Genomic DNA, 20,607 nt, shown 5'->3' with positions numbered 1-20,607 from the left:
CGTGACTCTCAGCCTGAAGAAGGGTCTCGACACAAAACGTCTCCCGTTCCTTCTCTCCAGAGATGCTGCCTGTCCCGCTGAGTTATTCCAGCTTTCTGTGCCTATCTTCGGTTTAAACCAGTCAACAGCAGTTCCTTCCTACACATTCGGATCCTAGTGGGAATCCTTTTTTTCAATAAAGAATTCCATCACTAATTTGAATAGTTGTGTGAAACTTGCAGGTACATTGTTGTAGCACACTAACATTGGAGCACTCATCTGTGAAAGCAAAACAAAGAACTATCTTCAATTCTTTCGGTTATTTCATTAGTTAAAACCAAAGTTATTTGCTGATGATTACTGCAATCAGCTATTCTTATTCTTCTAAAAGTGATGCAGTTCATTCCAGCAGCAAGTCTAGGCGGCACCAAGGTCTGGGCAGAGGAGTTTAGTTTAGAGATACTGCGCAGAAACAGGCCCTTCGGCTCACTGAGTCCGCGCCGACCAGCGATCCCCGCATATTAACACAATCCTACGCAAACTAAGGACAATTTTTACATTTACCAAGCCAATTAACCTACATACCTGTACGTCTTTGGAGTGTGGGAGGAAACCGAAGATCTTGGAGAAAACCCACACGGTCACGGGGAGAACGTACAAACTCCGTACAGACAACACCCATAGTCGGGATCGAACCCGTGTCTCCGGCGCTGCAAGCACTGTAAGGCAGCAACTCTACCGCTGCGCCACCGTGCCGCCCCCGAGTTGTGTGTAACATGGATGCAAGGTAGTGGTACAACAAATAAGAAGAATATACTATATGGCTGCCATTGCTACAACCGAATTGTTGACTATCGATGTATTTTGGGGGTTCCAATGACCAGAAGCTCACCTGTATCAGGCACGCAAATGGTGCAGCTGTTAAAACAGGACAGAATCTGCTTGAAGTGACTCACCCACTGGCTCCTCCAACTTCTCCCCGTTGCCTGAAGGCACAATGCAGACATTAAATTGAACATTCTAACTCTGGTTGCAGCAGAATGTCGTATGGAAAACCTATAGTTTAACCCCCACTAGCATAAACATTCAGCACCTCATCACTGGCAAACGTTGGCTACATCGTGTGCTGTTTTAGGATTCGTTGCAGAAAACTATCAACACTTAATTGATGGCATGTGCCAAAATGGAGAGAAACATGAAGGCGAGGGAGGTTGGGACAGTTAATGGAGATGTCTTGAGGACAGTCCATATTACATTCAAAGAGGTGCTGGACATCCTAGGATATATGAAGGTAGATGAAAATTTCCCAGGCCCGATCAGATATATCCGAGAACTCTGTGGGATGCTAGAGAAGAAATGGAGAGGGCCCTGGCTGAGATATATGAGTGATTGTTAGACACACGTGAGGTGCTGAATGATTGGAGAGTGACTATATTTGCACCTCTATTCAAGAAGGACTGCAAGGAAAAGCCTGGGTACTATAGACCAGTGAAGCCTACATCTGTGGTAAATACACACAAAATGCTGGAGTAACTCAGCGAGTCAGGCATCATCCCTGGAGAAAAGGAGGTGTTTCGGGTCGAGATCCTTCTTCAGACTGAGAGTCAGGGGAGAGGGATCTAGAGACATGGAAAAAATACAAAAAACAAATGAATGAAAGGTATGTAAAAGAACAAATCAAAGCCAGCAACGATGAACAAGGAAAGGTGGTCCATTGTTAGCAGTGGAGAAGGTGAGAAGGGATAAAACATATATATACATTTGGATAAACAGGTCTGATTAAGGATAGTCAGCATGATTTTGTACATGGGAGATGGTGTTGAACGAATTACAACAACTTTCTTGTGAGAAAAACAGACAAGGACAGATACACTAATTCCATACTGATAAGCCTGTAACCCATTTAGAATTGAACAAGATCGTCAAAGCATTTGTTAGGCTGACACTTCGAAAACATGAACTCCCACTTCGTTGGTGGTTGGACCTATTTCCATGTTATGTCCCTCTGTAGGAGTCTGATAAATTATTTCTTCCATTGCTTCAGATTACCCATGCTAATGCATTACAATTCGGTGAGTTCTTATTTTTTATTGACATTTGAGCAAATGTCTTTGAAAACCAAGATATACTACATCTACTAACTCCCTTCAATATTCTCTAATTGTTACATTCTCAGAGAATACTTTTAGAATTGTCAAACACAATTTCCCTTTCACGGATCATGTTGACATTGTCTTATCGTATTTGATTTCCTAAGTGACCTTATTCCCGCATTCTTTTCAACAAAATCCAGCATTTTGCTGCCAATTTATGTCAACCACTCAATGGTCCCGTGTGGATAAAACTAGAATTGCAAGAATGACAAAATTGCACACAAAACACAGCTGTATATATTTGCATTAGAGCCACTTGCTTGTCCTGGAAAACAAACACAGCCAGGTTTTCCAATAAAAATATGCATACATCAGTGTAAAGGTTTAAACAGTTGACATGACTGTAACACCATGAAGAATTTTTCATTTCTTGAAAGCCAGGACTGAATTACCTTTGTGGAATGCAATTACTAAGCAAAACTGAAGCTAGAGTATAAAAATGCATGTCCAATACGGTCTGATCTCAAAGGTATGTTTTTATAATCACGAACTCCTGAACTTTAAAATAAATCAGAGATTTCCCAAGATGCATATTATAGGAGGGTTTAAGTTCCAGTAGAAACGGAGAGAAAACAAAAATCCCTGATGCTCACAAGGAAACTGAATAACAGGAATCGAATTAAGCAGGTTGCTATCATGCAATTATTCTCCTTTTGTCTACAGTCTTTTAATTATTTCCTGTGGGAAGTATTTTATGAATTGGAAAAAAATATATATATATATGTATGGAGGTGTGAAATTCATTGGGTATTGAAGTGGGAATTGAAAAAAGATGACAATTTGCTATTTGGAAAGATGACGCATCTTGCAGCTTTAATGAGGCATTCCATTTATCGATTTTGGACGCCCTTGAGCTTTTGCTGAGCTGATTTGGATCAGAATAGCAACAGACAAAATTTGATGCAAGTACAAAAAAAATTGAACTTCAAAATAGAAATGCTTTTATTACATTAGTGCTGTGAAACAATGTTATATTAGTGCGTAGGAAGGAACTGCAGATGCTGGTTTACACCAAAGATAGATACAATATGCTGAGATGCTGCCTGACCTGCTGAGTTACTCCAGCATTTTGTGAATAAATACCTTCGATTTGTACCAGCCTCTGCAGTTATTTTCTTATACAATATGCTGGAGTAACTCAGCGGGACAGGCAGCATCTCCGTAGAGAAGGAATAGGTGATGTTTCGGGTCGAGACCCTTCTCCAGCATTTTCCATCTATCTATATGCTATATTAACACAGGAGTATATAAATAACCCTCTTCTGATTCTAGGGCATTGGCAATTTTGAGGCTTTGTGCTTAGAAAAAAGATCAATAATTGATTTTTATAGGGAGCTTCGTTCTTATATATGGTTCTCATAAAGTCCTTTCCTGTGATTAAATTCTTTTTTTTTTCTCCTGAGTTTTCATTGCAATCTCTCTGCATGATCTGTTTCCAATATTCTGCACATTTCACAGGTTATGGTGTTAGTGTTGCTAAATCTAGTGGAATGTAAAGCTACAAAGTGTTTAGTTTAGAGATACAGCACAGAAACAGGCCCATTGGCCCACTGAGTCCACGCCGACCGGCGATCCCCACACACTAACACTGTCCTACACGCACTAGAGACAAGTTACATTTACACCAAGCCAATTAACCTGCAGACCTGTACATCTTTGTAGTGTGGGAGGAAACCGAAGATCATGGAGAAAACCCACGCAGGTCACGGAGAGAACGTACAAACTCCGTACAGACAGCGCCCGTAGTCTGGATTGAACACGGGTCTCCGGCGCTGTAAGGCAGCAACTCTACCGCTGAACCCCCCAATTTAAATTTCAGGAATTGACCCACTTGGGGATTCAGACATAATCTATGTTTGCCATTTACAACAGAAGCCAGATGCTAACTCCTCACTTAGGTAATTTCTCACTTGCTCTGCTCATTAACTTTCCAACTTCCCATCTCTCCTACGTTAGCCCATTACTTTTACAAGAGGCCATTTTAACTGATTCCAGGATGTAGTCATCCATAGAGGACAAGGAGCGTGGTTCTGGATGCAGTGTTACGATACAATACAATACAACTTGATTCATCCCAGAGGGAAACTGGTCTGTCACCAGTCAAAAGATACAGTTACAAGGCATTGAAAGTGTCACGTGCATGATAATAATAATGAAATTTAATATAAAGAAATATAACTGCAGTTATTGCACAAACATGTGCAAATATAATATCATTTGCAACCGATAGGTTGACAACATCTGCACCAGTGAACAACTTAGAAAAAAACTTTTAAAAAAAAATTTGCAGAGTGACACTTAATATTTGACCTGCTTGGGAATGGCCCATCCTGCTGGGTGAAATTTGTTACTGGACTAGATATCTGTACAGGATGATAAGGAGTGAGAGCTTTTTGATGATGAGGAATTGTTCTCTGGATTGAGCAGAGCTATATCTCTGCCCTCTCTCCATGCTGATAATTGTTTTTTCATCAGGCAGGAGGCAGGATTTAAATAGATGAAGTGGAATTTACTTTACAAAACGTCCAAGATATCATATCAGCAAATATATTGTCTATACATTCTGCCATCTGAGTAGATCTCTGCTATTTGTGAAACTTAATCATTTGTATTGTCACTTGCACCTGAGATTTATCATCTGCACAAAACGTATAGCATAGATATGATGCTGCAATTATGGGTTAGCCATCTGAAGAAGCAAATGGTAAGCTGTTTCACCCTGCAATCAGGTGCTTTCAGATCCAAGAAGCAAGACTATGGATACACACAAAATGCTGGAGTTACTCAGTGGGACAGGCAGCATCTCTGGTGACGTTTCTGGTCCAGACACGTCTTTAGACTCTGAAGAACCCATTCCATCTTTCTAGAGATGCTGCTGTCCCACTGAGTTACTCCAGCATTTTGTGTCTATCTTTGGTATATAACCAGCATCTGCAGTTCCTTATGGATTCTGTAGGCTCCTTTTATAATCTTTCCATCTGTTTGTGGTCTTCCTAATTGCTGTTCACATGTGGTTTTTTTCGGTAGCTGAACAATAGATTGATTATAGATACACTCTGCCTCTTTTATGCCACGCCTGGAATAACAAAACCATATCAGTTTGAACTATCTGGGGTGAAAGCACAAATCATAATTCGACTCCTACATTAATTGGAATTGTTGGGATGAATGTTCCGCACTGACCATTCTGCTTTTTATTTTCCATGTGCCAGGACTGGTTTGAAATTGGAGCTCCTGCCGTCTTCTGGTTGTCAGGCTTTTTCTTCACTCAGGCATTTTTGACAGGGGGACAGCAAAATTATGCCAGAAAATATACCATTCCCATTGATCTGCTCACGTTTGATTACGACGTGCTAGAGGACCGGAATTACATGTATCCACCAGAAGATGGTAAGTGAAACACCACATGTACGGGGATCGCTGGGCGGCACGGACTTGGTGGGCCGAAAAGGCCTGTTTCCGGCTGTATATATATGATTATGATATGATATGATATTTGTCACTAAGATTTTCGTGAGATCGACACATGGTATTGACCAAAATGTTATGCTTATCATTTGCATTGTTTGCAAGTGAGCTGCAGTCAACTCCAGGAATGAGTGGGTTAGCATATGATGGGCGCTTGACAGCACTGGGCCTGTACTCGCTGGAGTTTAGAAGGTTGAGGAGGGACCTCATTGAAACTTACAGAATAATGAAAGGCGGAGATAGAGTGGATGTGGAAAGGATGTTTCCACTGGTGGGAGAGTCTAGGACCAGAGGTCAACACCTCAAAATGAAAGGGCGCTCTTTTTGAAAGGAGATGAGGAGGAACTTCTTTAGTCAGAGGGTAGTTAATCTATGGAACTCATTGTTACAAGAGGGCTATGGAGGCCAAGTCAGTTGATATTTTTAAGGCAGAGATAGACAAATTCTCGATTAGAACGGGTGTCAAGGGTTATGGGGAGAAGGCAGGAAAATGGGATTAGGAGGCAAAGATCAGCCATGATTGAATGGCGGAGTAGACTCCATGGGCCGAATTCTACTATAACTTGTGAACTTGTGAATATTACACAGTTCTACTTTGTTTAATTTTATTTCTGAAATCTGAGAATGTGCAGAGTACAGCGATTTTATTGATGATGCTCTGACTTTAATCTTATCACTTGTATGACAATCTTGGTTGTTATGGCAGAAAAGCTGGTGACAATTTTATGAAAGCACCCTTGCAATTGTGACTCTTGCTGCTGGAAGTGCCCATGCACTGCTTGCAGGGACCAACCAAGTTATTCTAAAAACTAAAGTGCTGGAGGAACAGAGCACCCTTGGTCCCCACCACGCTCCACATCCAACATAGAAAATAGGTGCAGGAGTAGGCCATTCGGCCCTTCGAGCCTGCACCACCATTCAATATGATCATGGCTGATCATCCAACTCAGTATCCCGTACCTGCCTTCTCTCCATACCCCCTGATCCCTTTAGCCACAAGGGCACATCTAACTCCCTCTTAAATATAGCCAATGAACTGGCCTCAACTACCTTCTGTGGCAGAGAATTCCACAGATTCACCACTCTCTGTGTGAAAAAAAACTTTCTCATCCCTTGTCCTTAAACTGTGACCCTTTGTTCTGGACTTCCCCAACATCGGGAACAATCTTCCTGCATCTAGCCTGTCCAACCCCTTAAGAATTTTGTAAGTTTCTATAAGATCCCCCCTCAATCTTCTAAATTCCAGCGAGTACAAGCCGAGTCTGTCCAGTCTTTCTTCATATGAAAGTCCTGCCATCCCAGGAATCAATCCGGTGAACCTTCTCTGTACTCCCTCTATGGCAGGAATGTCTTTCCTCAGATTAGGAGACCAAAACTGTACGCAATACTCCAGGTGTGGTCTCACCAATGCCCTGTACAACTGCAGCAGAACCTCCCTGCTCCTATACTCAAATCCCCTCGCTATGAATGCCAACATACCATTCGCTTTATATCATCTCTTTCCGTTCCTTTCAGCTCCAATGTGACCCCACCACTTGCCATGTCTTCTCCTCTCTGCTCCCTCCCCTTTCTACTTTTCTTAGGGACATCTCTCTTCATGACTTCCTAAACCCTTCTTCCTTTCCCACCCGTATGCAGGCAGGTGGGTCTAGTGGAGCTGGAATAGGTTGGCCGGTGTGGGCAAGTTGGGCCGAAGGGCCTGTTTCCACACTGTATCGCTCTATGACACCCTTCCCTGTCCCCTAGCATTTCCCCTGCAGCCATTGGAGGTGCAACATATATATCCCTTCAAATCTTCCCTCACTGACACCCAGAGACGTAAACAGCCCCTCCAAAGGAGGAAGAGATTCAGCTGCACCTTTTCTAACCTGCTCTATTGTGTTCAGTACTTGTGATATAGAGAATCCAACTGTAGATTAATGGCACTATTTTGAGGATCACCTGGGCTCAGTCTGCAACAGCATGTCGAGCTTCTGGCTGGATGTCATTTAACTCTTCCACACTGACCTGTCCTCTGCCTTCTATGTTGCTGTGGTGAGGCCAAATTCATTCAGGTAGAACCACTCGTATTGCATACGAGTTTGAATTGTATGAATTTAATTATTTTCCGACAACCCACACCAGTGCTTTCATCCCACACACACTCAAGGTGATTCCAAGGTTTCTTCACCTGTGTGAATTCCCCCCACTTGGCTCCATCTGTCCACCCCCCTCTCATCTCGTTGCACTGATCGCCTATCAGCTCTCCATTGTACTGCTAGATACTGGCAATGTTTCCTCTTCCCTCTCAGGCTTGATGCCGAGTCTCGACCTGAAACATCAATTCCACCTTTTTGCCTCCACAGATGCTGATTTCACCTACAGTCCTTCCAGCTACCATTGAGCTTCTATCGAATTACTAACCAAAGGGTTGAACTTTACCTTAATTTATGATATACATCTATTAATGTATTTGAGGTGGGGAGGGGTTGATTTGCAGGCCATGTGTACTCTTTACAGGTCAATCTAAAATCATGACCACAAATTCATTCATGAAAACATTCTGCCAAAACATCTTTTTAACACCATAAATGAAACAGTTCAAAAATTCGAATCCATGGGATTTTATTCACTGTCAATTTCTCTATTGAAAATACTGTAGTTCTCTATATGGAACTTCAGTATTTTCAATTCCCTGATTTACTTCCTTCTTATTATTTAAACTGATCTCATCTCCATCTACTTGCAACTTTATATTAGTAAAACCTTGAGTTATTCCTGTACAAATTCCTTGAAAGATCCTGTGTGGGAATTGAGAGATTTAAAATTGCTATGCTGGTTACAGAATCTCCTGAGGCTTTAGTCTGAACAAGGAAAGAAGCAACAGAAAAGGGCAACAGATAGAGGACAGTTGGAATATTGTGTCTACTTTGGCCATGTGATTTTAGGAAAGGGGTCACGAGAACAGACAGAAGAGATTTATTGAGGTGCAAAGGGAAACTAGGTGATCTCAGAAGAACAAGTAATGCCAAATATTCAGGCAAGAGTTCTCTAGATTCAGGGACCGTTTCGTCCCAGCTGCAGATGGGAACCAAATGCAGGTCAGAAATTAACCCATCCTAACACCAACTGGAGAGCGGTCCCGACCTCCCATCTACCTCATTGGAGAGCCTTGGACTGTCTTTAATCAGATTTTACTGGACTATCTTGCACTAAATGTTATTCCCTTTATCCTGTATCTGTACACTGTGGATGGCTCAATTGTAATCATGTACAATCATGTAGTCTTTCCACTGAATGGATAGCATGTAACAAATAGCTTTTCACTGCACACGTGTCCATAAACTAAACTAACCACCCAACAACATTATGAGGGATTTTGCTTGACTCTTGGGATCAGCCTTGTCTTTAACAGGCTTTAGCCCATCAGCATCTAACTTCAGACTGAAATCTGAGCTTTTTCCAAGGTGTATTTAGATCACTTCAATTTCAGGTTGCTCCCTTTTCAATTGCTTTGTGTAACCTCTGCTTTAGTTGCGACATTAAAGAGATCAACAGACAATTGTAAATGCCCTGCCAACAATTTTCCCCCCATCTTTTGAAATATTTTGGTCATTGTCAAACATTAACTCTGTTTCTCTTTCCACAGATGCTGCCTAATTTGCTAGATATTTCCAGCAATTCTTGTTTTGTTTCAGGCTTCCTAGTGTGCTGGTTAACACTCATTCCCCAAACCTTGCTGTTTGAAAATTTACCACTGCATTTTGACAATATTAGAGTGACTATGCTTCAAAAAGCACTCTTGCCATAAAATATTTTGGTACTTCAATATAAATATAAAACTTCCACTGAGCTGATATTTATAGAGATGTTAAGAATTAGTTTGATTAATTTGTTTTGATCACCTTGTAAAATTTAGTAATTTACTGTTTTGAGTTAATATTTTATGAAGAGTTTTTGGGAAGCTAAGCATTTTAACAAGGAACAATTAAATTGATCCAGGTGACATAAACTCTTTTTATTGCTGTGCTGGATACGTTCATCGATCATAACACTCATTATGTTGGCAAGCATTCATAAATAGCAAGAGACCGTTATTGTGATTCAGGATGATATAAAAAGGAATAATCAATAAGGTACTTTCAGCAAACAAATAATGGGCTGGATTTCTGATCTGCATTTGGTTCCTTTAACCCACAAAATGTATTATTTTCTTTAATGCACAAGCATACATATACAATCCTTTTGTTTCCTTAGTGTATTGTTTGTAGTCATATAATACAGCACATCTGGCCTTTTGGCTCACATTGACACTGCCATTGTACTGATCCCATTGACCTGTATTAAGTCCACAGTCCTCTTTGGCACCATGACTGAAGTATCTGCTCAGATGCTTCCAAACGATTGCAAAAACCTGCCTCTACCACTTCTTCACAGAGCAAATTTCCCCTTGGATTCCTTGTAAACGTCCCACCTCTAGTCCAGACACTCCCACCACGTGAAGTAAATTTTTACCATCTCTCCCATCGATTATATACACCTCTGTCAGGTTTCCCCTCAGCTTCCTAACCTCCAGGAAAAACAGCCGAGCATTAGGCAGGAAAGAACACCCAGCAGACTTTGCCAGTTTTGTCATCTACAATAGGCCTTGCTCAAAAGCGCTGAAATCATCTGGAGGTAAATGCACAACACTGGAATCATTGATCCAATTACAAGGAAGGAAGGTGTTCATGACAGTATCGACTAGAGTGAAAAGGAGTAAATAAAAATAATGGGCTTGGACATGCTGAACATATATGATGGCAAAAGGAGGCCAGAGTTGGAATGAACTTGACCTAGTTTGGTGTTTGTCATTCTAGAGATGACAAAATAATTTAAATGTTATGCATTGGTTTAGCAAACTTAAAATGAACTGTTCTCTCTGCAGGTGTCTACATAAGTGGCCTATTTGTGGATGGAGCACGCTGGGACAGGGAGAAACGCAAACTGGCTGAGTCATATCCCAAAATCCTATACGATTCAATGCCTGTGGTAAGTTTATTGGGGAGTCAGGGATGGGAATGGGGATTGGGAAGGAGTGGAGTGCAGTAGGGGCAATGTGGTGATAAGGGCAGAGGGGAAGGGACAAAACTGCTGGGGTGTAGGAGAAAGGGAGTATGAAAGTAGATGCAAAGGGATGGAGGTGGAAAGTGTGTATAGATGAAGGAGTTGGAGGGGAAAGATAGATGAAAGGAGGGGATGGAGGGGAAAGATAGATTGTGCCTCGGAGACAAGACTGATTACCTGTAAGAATTGCCAGACACCTTCACTTCCTGATACACTGTCCCAGAACTAATACCAGTATTTGTAAACTATATTCTACTTTACTTTGACAGATGTGGCTGAAGCCTTGCAAGAAGTCTGAAATTTCTCCACACCAGGTTTATATCTCTCCAGTTTACAAAACCAGCGAGAGAAGGGGTACACTGTCCACAACTGGACATTCCACTAATTTTGTGATTGCAATGAGAATCCCCTCTGATCGGCCTTCTGAACACTGGATTGGTCGTGGCGTTGCTTTACTCTGTCAGCTTAATTCTTGAGAATGTTTTACTCGGCTGCGGCATGTACCTGTTCATAGACAAACTTCATTTTGGATTTCGCAAATGTTAATTTGGTAAAATGTTTTAAATATTTGCCTCAAGTGTATAACAATCAGGATTTCAAGAAACTACGGTTTCCATTTTCAAACCCGATAAATCTTTCTAATTATTTTTGTTGGGATGTTTTGATGATTTAAAAAAAACTTAATTGAATACACAATACAATAAAAGCAATGGTTTGCATTGTCAGGAATTTATTAAGTAAAACTTCAAATAACCAGTTTCATTCATACATATTAGTATAATACAGGCTTAGAACATCAAAACTTTTGTTTAGTGATAAGCAAAATGCTTTTTGATTTCACTTGTAACAAACACAAAGTCTATGGTACCTTAACACTGAACTTTTTCCCACTAAACTTCAAAATTAACTGGTCAGGTTCCATAATCTTTGGCTTTAACAATGAATTAAGTTGAATAATCAATATCCACAAGAATCACGGGTTCCACAACTTACATTTATCATATTTTGGCCAGTTGCACTTGATCACATATGATCGTTTATACATTGATTTATACAGTGACAAAAGGAAATGTCACACAGTGACAGGCTAATGTGGGCATACAAAAATCAACTCCAAACTAACACATACAGCAAGCAATCTAGCTGATCACTTAGGACAGTAAACATGGTTCTGAGGTATTACAATGGGGGGGGAGGAATGTTAAAAAGTGAATCCAATTGATACCATTAGCAATTAGGCAATAATGTACACAATTTGTCAAACCTAAACCAGAAATCAGCTAAATTGTGTTGTGTGCAACGCTGAAGATAAGCTGTCTTAAAAACAGCACCATGAATCCAGATGGCATTGCAGTTGGTGACTGCCACCCATAAACAAACACCTAACACAAGGCATGCGAAAGTAAGTTCTCCAAACAGCTGTTACACATTCATCACTTTTCCTGATCTAACTGTGCTAAATACTTATTCAAGCATTGATTTTGTCTTCTCCACAGATATTTTAAAATTTGATTATTTACGTTTCCATACCAAACCATGGAGTAACCGTGCATCAAACCAACTGACAAAGAGCAGCTGTTGTGGAAAGTAATCTATTGTGCTAACAAATATCACAATTTGCTCTGAAAAATACATGTACCACTGAATTGTTACATACAAGCCAAACAGGACCGTACTTCATTTGTCATCAAAACTGTTAAATGTTAAAGTGGATTACAATTTGATCCTCAAATATAGCAATTATAAGCATGATGCCAAACCCACAGAGCATCCCAGCATTCTGCAGAACAAAATGTCCAATCTTAGCCTTGGTGCGATTGTCCATTGGACGGTGTAGCATTTCTGGTAACTGAAAATGAAGGGAGGGGAGAAACAATCAGGACTTAATCTGAAACAAGAATTTTCAGCAATACATTTTTCCTGACAATATTAATCAATTCAAAATTCACACACATTTTCCCTCCAATCCAAACCATATAAATGCCCATTCACAGTAGAAGTATATAAACTTGGAGAAATATAGTATTACTAAAAGGCTGGAGTAACAACGGGACAGGCAGCATCTCTGGAGAGAAGGAATGGGTGGCGTTTCAGGTCGAGACCCTTCTGCAGACATTTATGATATTCTTATTTATGATGGGGTATGAATTGCACAACAACAACACGCATAAATAGAACACAAAGTGCCGGAGTAACTCAGCGGGTCAGGCAGCATCTCCGGAGAACATGAATAGGTGATGTTTTGGGCTCTTCAGTCTCTGAAACGTCACTTACCCATGTGCTCCAGAGATGCTACCTGACCCGTTGAGTTACTCCAGCACTGTGTTCTGCACAAGATTCCAGTATCTGCAGTTTTCCTTGTGTCTCTAAGCATAGGTAGATGCCACTTGATCCCTTAATTTCAAGTAAATAATTGAACATGAAACTACCAAATCATTCTAAAAACCCATACTGCTCAGGCCTGAATGTCGTTCCAGCACAAAGACAAACACAAAATGCTGGAGTAACTCAGCGGGTCAGGCAGCATCTCTGGAGAAAAGGAATATGTGACATTTCGGTCCGACCCTTCTTCAGACTCAATTCAGAACGACCAGTGAGATTCTTAATTGCTGCCTAAAATGGTCTAGCTACCTACTTGGCTCAAAGGCAATTAGTGAAGATCAATAACACACATCCTTCCAAAGATGTCCAATAAAATTGCCTTTTTAAAGCCAGGTTTGAATTTATCTCCATCTAAGCCAACCACCCATTATATATATCTTCCCTACATATTCTTTGGTCAATGGTGTCCTCTTGCTCTCATCTCTTCCACCAAAGAAAACAGTTTGTCTGTTTATATTCTGCCTTAACTCATTATTTAGAATTAGAGAGACATACAGCACGGAAACAGGCCCATTTAGTTCATACTGACCACGATGATCAAGACTTCTGCCACATCCCTCTCAATTTTCCCAGCTTCTCCGGCCTTTTCCCATGACACATGCATTAGATTCCACAGCAATTTAGTGCCAAGATATTTTAGTTGTAGCCCAATAAGCATTTCCATTTACTTTTGTGCTGCCTGCCTCTCTATGACGTACACATTTTTGTAACCTTTAATTCAGTTCTCAACCTTGCCCTGTTACTTTCAAAGATTTATGCACATACGCATAGACAGTTCTCATTTATATCACAATGTAACCGATTTTAGAACTTTACATTGTTTGACTCCTTGATTCATTTTACCAAAATGTATCAATTAGCATTTTAATCAATACAATCAATTGTATCTGTTTAATGTCATCTGTCACATTCTGCCCATTCCACCACTATCTATCTATATCTATATACATATATATATAATACCCCGAGTACTACCTGCAAATAGACACAAATTGCTGGAGTACCTCAGCGGGTCAGGCTGTCTCAGACTGAATGAGGAGGGTTCTGCCCCGAAACATCAACTTTTCCTTTTCTCCAGAGATGTTGCCCGACCCGCTGAGTTACTTCAGCATTTGGTGTCTATCCTTGGTTTCAGCCAGCACCTGCAGTTCCTTCCTATGCATATTATCTGCAAATGTTGTGATCGACCCCGTTGCAACAAATTCATGAATATGGTTCAGGAAAGTTAGTGGTCCCAACACTAATCCCCCAACAGTACCACTATCTCTGCTTTCCTCCAGTATTTAACTGTTCACACAGAATCTCCTTTTACGAGCCGAGCTAATTTCTTACCCATGCAGCCACCTAGCATTATTCTGTGGGTTTCAATTTGGTGGACAAGCCTTTCATGTGCCATTTTATCAAAAACATTTTAGAAGTCTCATCGATCAGATTATTCTCATTAACTCTTTTAGTTCGAATGAAGTTTGTCACGTTGGTCAAAAACATTGTATAAATTCGTGCTGGCTTCCAATAATTCATACTCATCCAACAAACTGAATTTTGCCCTGGAAATAAAATAAATGGTCTGTGGTGGCTCCCCTTTTTGAACAAGGATGTACCATTTGGTTTTCTGCAGTTTTCTGACAGCAGCTGTAGTTCAAAGGTTAAGCCTGCACTTTTGCAGCTGCTATCCTTTCTTCAGCAATGCAGGATATAACCCACCTGGACCCTGTGATTTAGCTACTATATAAATATAACACAACCTGCGTATCTCATTATTTATTTGTAGCTTATCCAGAATTTTGTCTAATTTCACTTTTATTGTCAATATGGCAGCATCTTCTTTACCTGGAACTATGAAAATTCCATTAGGTATTTCAGCCATGGCCAGTGGGTTCTTGACCACATCAATACATTTGCCCTCCATAATGTTTGGGACAAAGACCCATTTATTTATTTGCCCCAATACTCCACAATTTGAGATTTGTAATAGGAAAAGAAAAATCACATGTGGTGAAAGTGAACATTGCCAGATTTTATTAAAGGGAATTTTTATACATTCTACTTTCACCATGTAGAAATTACAGCTGTGTTTATACATGGTCCCCCCATTTCAGGGCACCATAATGTTTGAGACACATGGCTTCACAGGTCTTTGTAATTGCTCAGGTGTGTTTAATTGCCTCTGTAATGCAGGTATAGAAAATAGGTGCAGGAGGAGGCCATTCGGCCCTTCGAGCCAGCACCGCTCTCAGACAGAGCTCACAGCACCTAGTCTTTCTATCACCTTTGGAAACTTTTATTGCTGTTTATCAACTTGAGGACCAAAGTTGTGCCAATGAAAGTCAAAGAAGCCATTATGAGACTGAGAACCAAGAATAAAACTGTTAGATACATCAGCCAAACCTTAGGCTTACCAAAATCAACTGTTTGGAGCATCGTTAAGAAGAAAGAGAGCACTGGTGAGTTTACTAATCGCGAAGGGACTAGCAGGCCAAAGAAGACCTCCACAGCTGATGACAGTAGAATTCTCTCTATAATAAAGAAAACCCCCCAAACACCCGTCTGTCAGATCAGAAACACTCTTCAGGAGTCAGGTGTGAATTTGTCAATGACCACTGTCTGCAGAAGACTTCATGAACAGAAATACAGAGGCTACACTGCAAGATGCAAACCATCCGCAAAAATAGGATGGCCAGGTTACAGTTTACCAAGGAGTACTTAAAAGAGCAACCACAGTTCTGGGTGTTATGGCCTGGGCATGTATGGCTGCTGAAGGTACTGGCTCACTTATCTTCATTCATGATACAACTGCTGATGGTAGTAGCATAATGAATTCTGAAGTATATAGACACATCCTATCTGCTCAAGTTCAAACAAATGCCTCAAAACTCATTGGCCGGCGGTTCATTCTACAGCAAGACAATGATCCCAAACATACTTCTAAAGCAACAAAGGAGTTTTTCAAAGCTAAAAAATGGTCAATTCTTCAGTGGCCAAGTCAATCACCTGATCTGAACCCAACTGAGCATGCCTTTTATATGCTGAAGAGAAAACTGAAGGGGACTAGCCCCCAAATCAAGCATAAACTAAAGATGGCTGCAATACAGGCCTGGCAGAGCATCACCAGAGAAGACACCCAACAACTGGTGATGTCCATGAATCGCAGACTTCAAGCAGTCATTGCATGCAAAGGATATGCAACAAATACTAAACACGAGTACTTTCATTTACATGACATTGCTGTGTCTCAAACATAATGGTGCCCTGAAATGGGGGGGGGGGGGGGGACTACGTATAAACACTGCTGTAATTTCTACATGGTGAAACCAAAATGTATTAAAATGGCCTTTATTAAAATCTGACAATGTGCACTTTAACTACATGTGATTTTTTCTATTACAAATCTCAAATTGTGGAGTAGAGGCAAATAAATAAACGGTGGGTCTTTGTCCCAAACATTGTGGAGGGCACTGTAGCAGCATCTTCTTCATCTGGAACTATGAAAATTCCATTAGGTATTTCAGCCATGACCAGTGGGTTCTTGACCACATCAACACATTAAATTCTTCACATAGTTTTAATATGTTGCAACCAAGATTATTTTCATAAGAATGCTGTAACAATGAAGTTGGTTATTAGTGAATTTTGTACAGATGCCACAAACTTCAACTTCTAGAAAACGTACTACACGGCAAGTGTACATAACTAGAGTCTCAATAGAACCAGCAAAATGCCTGAAAGAGTGTAGGACGGAACTGCAGATGCTGATTTACACCAAAGATAGATACAAAATGCTGGAATACCTCAGCGGGACAGGTGGCATCTTTGGAGAGAAGAGAATGGGTAACGTTTGGGTCGGGACCCGTCTTCAGACTGAGAATACGGGGAGAGACGGAGATATGGAAGGGTAAGGTGTGAAAATGACAGATCAAGGGACGATGATCAAGGAGAATGGTTCATTGTTAGCTCTGGGGAAGATGACAACGAGGTATACAATCTGTAAAATGGAATCAGGAGGACAATGAAACTAGACATCCTTTTGATTAGAGTCAAACAAAATGCTCTCCATGTATTACTTTTAATCTGGAAACAAATGCAAGGAGTGATAAGGACATTATTGTAAAATTCCAACCTATTGAAGTGCAGTGTCCTCATCAATTTTGTTTTGTAAATTTCATATATAAAATTTGGTCTTATTTTGGTGAAATCTTTACTCATACTTGACAAATACATTCACCTTACCATGAACTCCTATGGCAGGAGACTGCATGTGTCATCTCTATGGGTGAAAGCACACATTAAATAGCCAAACCTACTGAAGCTCAGGTGGAGTTTATACTGACAGTGGATAATGCATGCTCTTTTTAGGGATTAGATTAAGATAATTCTTCATTCAAACAATGCAATTTTTTCTCTGTTGTCCAAAGGCCAGAGCAGCTGCTCAATATTAACAAAGACAAATTAAAATCTCTCAACATCCTAGTGGGAGTAAGGCAATCTAAGTGGTTTAGCACAGGCAGAAATGTATTAGATTTCAATGCAGGTACTAATACATCCTCTCTAAATTCTTGCAATTAGTACTCTTCTGAGAGCCCTGACAGATCAGGCTCAAGGCCAGGTCCATTGTTGGTGCTTAATCTGAACTCTGTGTTTCTAATCCGGTTTCCCCAAACTTATCAGAGGGTTTTGAATATAGTTACATACATTTCGACAAAACCATATTCAGCGGGCCTTAGCGTTTAATGCAAAACAACCGCCTGGAGGCAAATGGCAGCTCGGTTACTTTCATCACTTTGTGGCCTTTCCAGAAAAACATATTGCACAAATAATCCTGCAGATTTCATAAACCATTAACTTGCTTGAAGGGCCAAATGTCCTCCTCCTGCACCTATTTTCTATGTTTCAAGGCGTTATAAATGAAATCACTAGGATTTTGTTTATCCTATTCATAATCTTTCTTCTGTAGAGAAAATTAAACTGAGATTTCTGCAGCAGATGTCGCCTATCAGTGCTTACTGCCTCTAACCTGTGCTGATCCAACAGCCAAAATGTTGTTATTTTCTTTTACTGAACAGGACGAGGGACAAAAACAGGCATTGGACCACAATTTTTGCATATTAAAGGGATCTACTGATGGATTCTGTATAGATATGTTGGTAACAGAGACCACCTTGATCCTCCTATTCCCCCTCCCAGGCCATTTGCTGGCAGAGCAGGAAAGCAGCAATAATTCATTTATTTAAGCAAGCAGTGGAAGTGAGACCAGTACTGGCAAATGGGATCAGGTTTAACAACAGGTCAGAGGATCAATTTCCTTTGAAACTCTGGTTATGTTGGATTGGTTGACTGCTCAATAACTTGGGAGTCTTTTCTGCTATTGATTATGTTACAGAGGGGACAGAAATATCTTACCTTTAATTTGTACTGTGAAGCTCTCAAAATGTAAAAGTAAAATTCTAAGACTAAGCACATATGGGGTAACGGCTTAGCAATAGAAATTTATCTAACTGAAGAGCAAATAAGAAAATGGAATAAAAAACATCAGAAAACAATGATACAAAGTTAATTATTGAATTGTAATATCTGCAATAAGATGAAATTATAGAATGCTATTCTTTTGATATAATATAATTGAAAACTGATGAATATGGAAACAAAAAGAATGATTATTTCTTAGTGGTCTTCAAATACTCAAACCAAGTCATTTAATGACCTGTGTACTTTATACCTCTTCGAATCACTGACATTGTTTTCCAATTGTAGCTCTTTTCAACTTGTTTTTGAAAAATTGGAGCTAATTTCCAGCAATGGTTTCTCTAGGCTCGGCAGGTTTCAGTCCTTTTGAAAGAGTCAAGTTGAGACTTCCACCAAACCTCTCCCACTAACCCACGTCTCCCGTGCCAGCATCTACTTCACCAATATAGTCTCTCAAACAGCAAGGAGAGAACATGCATATGGTGCAAGGGTGATATTGGACTGAATCTACAATACCAACTACTATCAGAGGAAGTGGAACTTGAATGGAGAGCTTTGCTTGAAATTATCACAGCAGCTTCAAAATCAGAGTTCAGTCCTAACACTGTTTAGCATCTGAGGAGGAGAGACATCTACCGCTGTGGACTTTCTCTCCTTCCATAAAAGGCTTCAATTGACATTAGGATCTTTCTTCACTCTCCTCAAGGTGCATCAGGACTGGACTCTGCTTTCCCACCTCACTCCTTTGCCTCAAACTCAGCGCAGGGTACAGATGGAGGGGTGGTAATTAATAATACAATAAGAAATAATCTTCCAGAAAAATAAAATACTGCAGATCCATTAAGCTTTTGCATGAGTTTTATGACCTGGGGAATTTTCATCTTGTGTTCAACTTTCTTGCAAACTTGTTGATGGAAAGATCATTAAATTAATTTCCTCTAGATTAATTCAACCAAATCAGCATGCACATAATGAGAAAGATGTTGGTGAGCAGTAGAGGAAGAATGCACATCTCAATTGAATGTGGGCATTTGGAAGGTTTTAATTGGACTTTTAATTTTCCTGTTCATTTCAAAATTGGCAATTAAAATAACTGTTAAACTACATGGTAAATTTAGCATGAAAGGAAAAAAGGAACCAACAAAAACAATTTGAGCATTTTGGACAGGTTAAAGAAAATCCGACATGATTTGGAGCAAGAACAGAGTCTGTTCATTTTTCATTACCCACAGCTTGGATTTGGAGTAATGTGATGTGAATTCTTAATGTCTATAACCAATTGTATACATATTACAATTTACATAAATTGCTAATAAAGCACACACCTAACTGACCATAAGTTTAGGTATTGCAATAAAAACATCCAGTATAAACAAGTTCCATACATTATTAATTTCAAAGAATGTTTTTAAGTATGCTGATTTATTAAAACTCTGTTAAAATTAAGTTCTATTTAGTTACTGAAGAGCATACCTTGTTAAAGTACAATTACACAGAATGTATTGTCCTCTCTTACTCACCATATCCACCAATGCCACATATAGGAACATTCCTGCAGTGATGGCAAAGATCCACTGGGTTAAATTCTGAGTATATTGTCCTACGGTTATACCTATCACTACACCAACATAGGCAAGCAGAGCTGACAAGAGGTTGTAAACGATTGCTTGTTTCACAGACATCCCCGCATTAATCAAAACAGCAAAATCACCTGGAGAGGGGACAAAAATTAAACATTACCAAGCTGCAAGGCCAATGTTTTAACTGTTGTCAGTTCCATTTGATTTAGATCAGATAACTGCTCACTTACAGTTTAACTACCTTTATTACAGAAATCCTTTTTAACTTCCCACCACTGTGCATGATCTAATCACGAGGTGATCCCATAAACAAGGAGGGAGAAATATGTATTTGGCGTTCATCATGTAGATCTTCATGTGTCAAGAAGCACATGACGGGAATTCTGAAAAGTAACAACTTCCCTGCATGTGCATAAAGTTCTGAGAGAGAAGCTTTAATGCCTCCCTTGTTATATTTCCATGTGCTCTTCATCTGAACCAAGTTCACAAAAGTAAAATGA

At 40.0% G+C, this 20,607-nt stretch overlaps 2 protein-coding genes across 2 annotated transcripts in view; one reads left to right on the top strand and one right to left on the bottom strand.

Moving 5' to 3' along the window:
* The window catches only part of dnah7 (dynein, axonemal, heavy chain 7), a 215,633-nt gene extending 204,360 nt beyond the window's left edge, over nucleotides 1–11,273 (top strand). The window contains exons 62-64 of the mRNA XM_078404574.1: nucleotides 5,345–5,522; nucleotides 10,507–10,610; nucleotides 10,955–11,273. Of these exons, the coding sequence (XP_078260700.1) occupies nucleotides 5,345–5,522; nucleotides 10,507–10,610; nucleotides 10,955–11,161 (489 nt within the window). The 3' untranslated portion in view covers nucleotides 11,162–11,273. The remainder of the gene's footprint in view (nucleotides 1–5,344; nucleotides 5,523–10,506; nucleotides 10,611–10,954) is intronic.
* A 131-nt stretch (nucleotides 11,274–11,404) lies between these two features.
* Nucleotides 11,405–20,607, bottom strand: part of slc39a10 (solute carrier family 39 member 10) — a 51,155-nt gene continuing 41,952 nt past the window's right edge. Inside the window, exons 9-10 of the mRNA XM_078404130.1 lie at nucleotides 20,048–20,238; nucleotides 11,405–12,534 (exon numbers count right to left, since the gene is read on the bottom strand). Coding sequence (XP_078260256.1) covers nucleotides 12,382–12,534; nucleotides 20,048–20,238 — 344 coding nt within the window. The 3' untranslated portion in view covers nucleotides 11,405–12,381. The remainder of the gene's footprint in view (nucleotides 12,535–20,047; nucleotides 20,239–20,607) is intronic.

This window comes from Rhinoraja longicauda, chromosome 8 (genome assembly GCF_053455715.1).
Source record: "Rhinoraja longicauda isolate Sanriku21f chromosome 8, sRhiLon1.1, whole genome shotgun sequence".
Taxonomy (NCBI): domain Eukaryota; kingdom Metazoa; phylum Chordata; class Chondrichthyes; order Rajiformes; family Arhynchobatidae; genus Rhinoraja; species Rhinoraja longicauda.
Note: the sequence above shows the minus strand (reverse complement) of the source record. Positions and strands in the feature narration are given on the sequence as shown.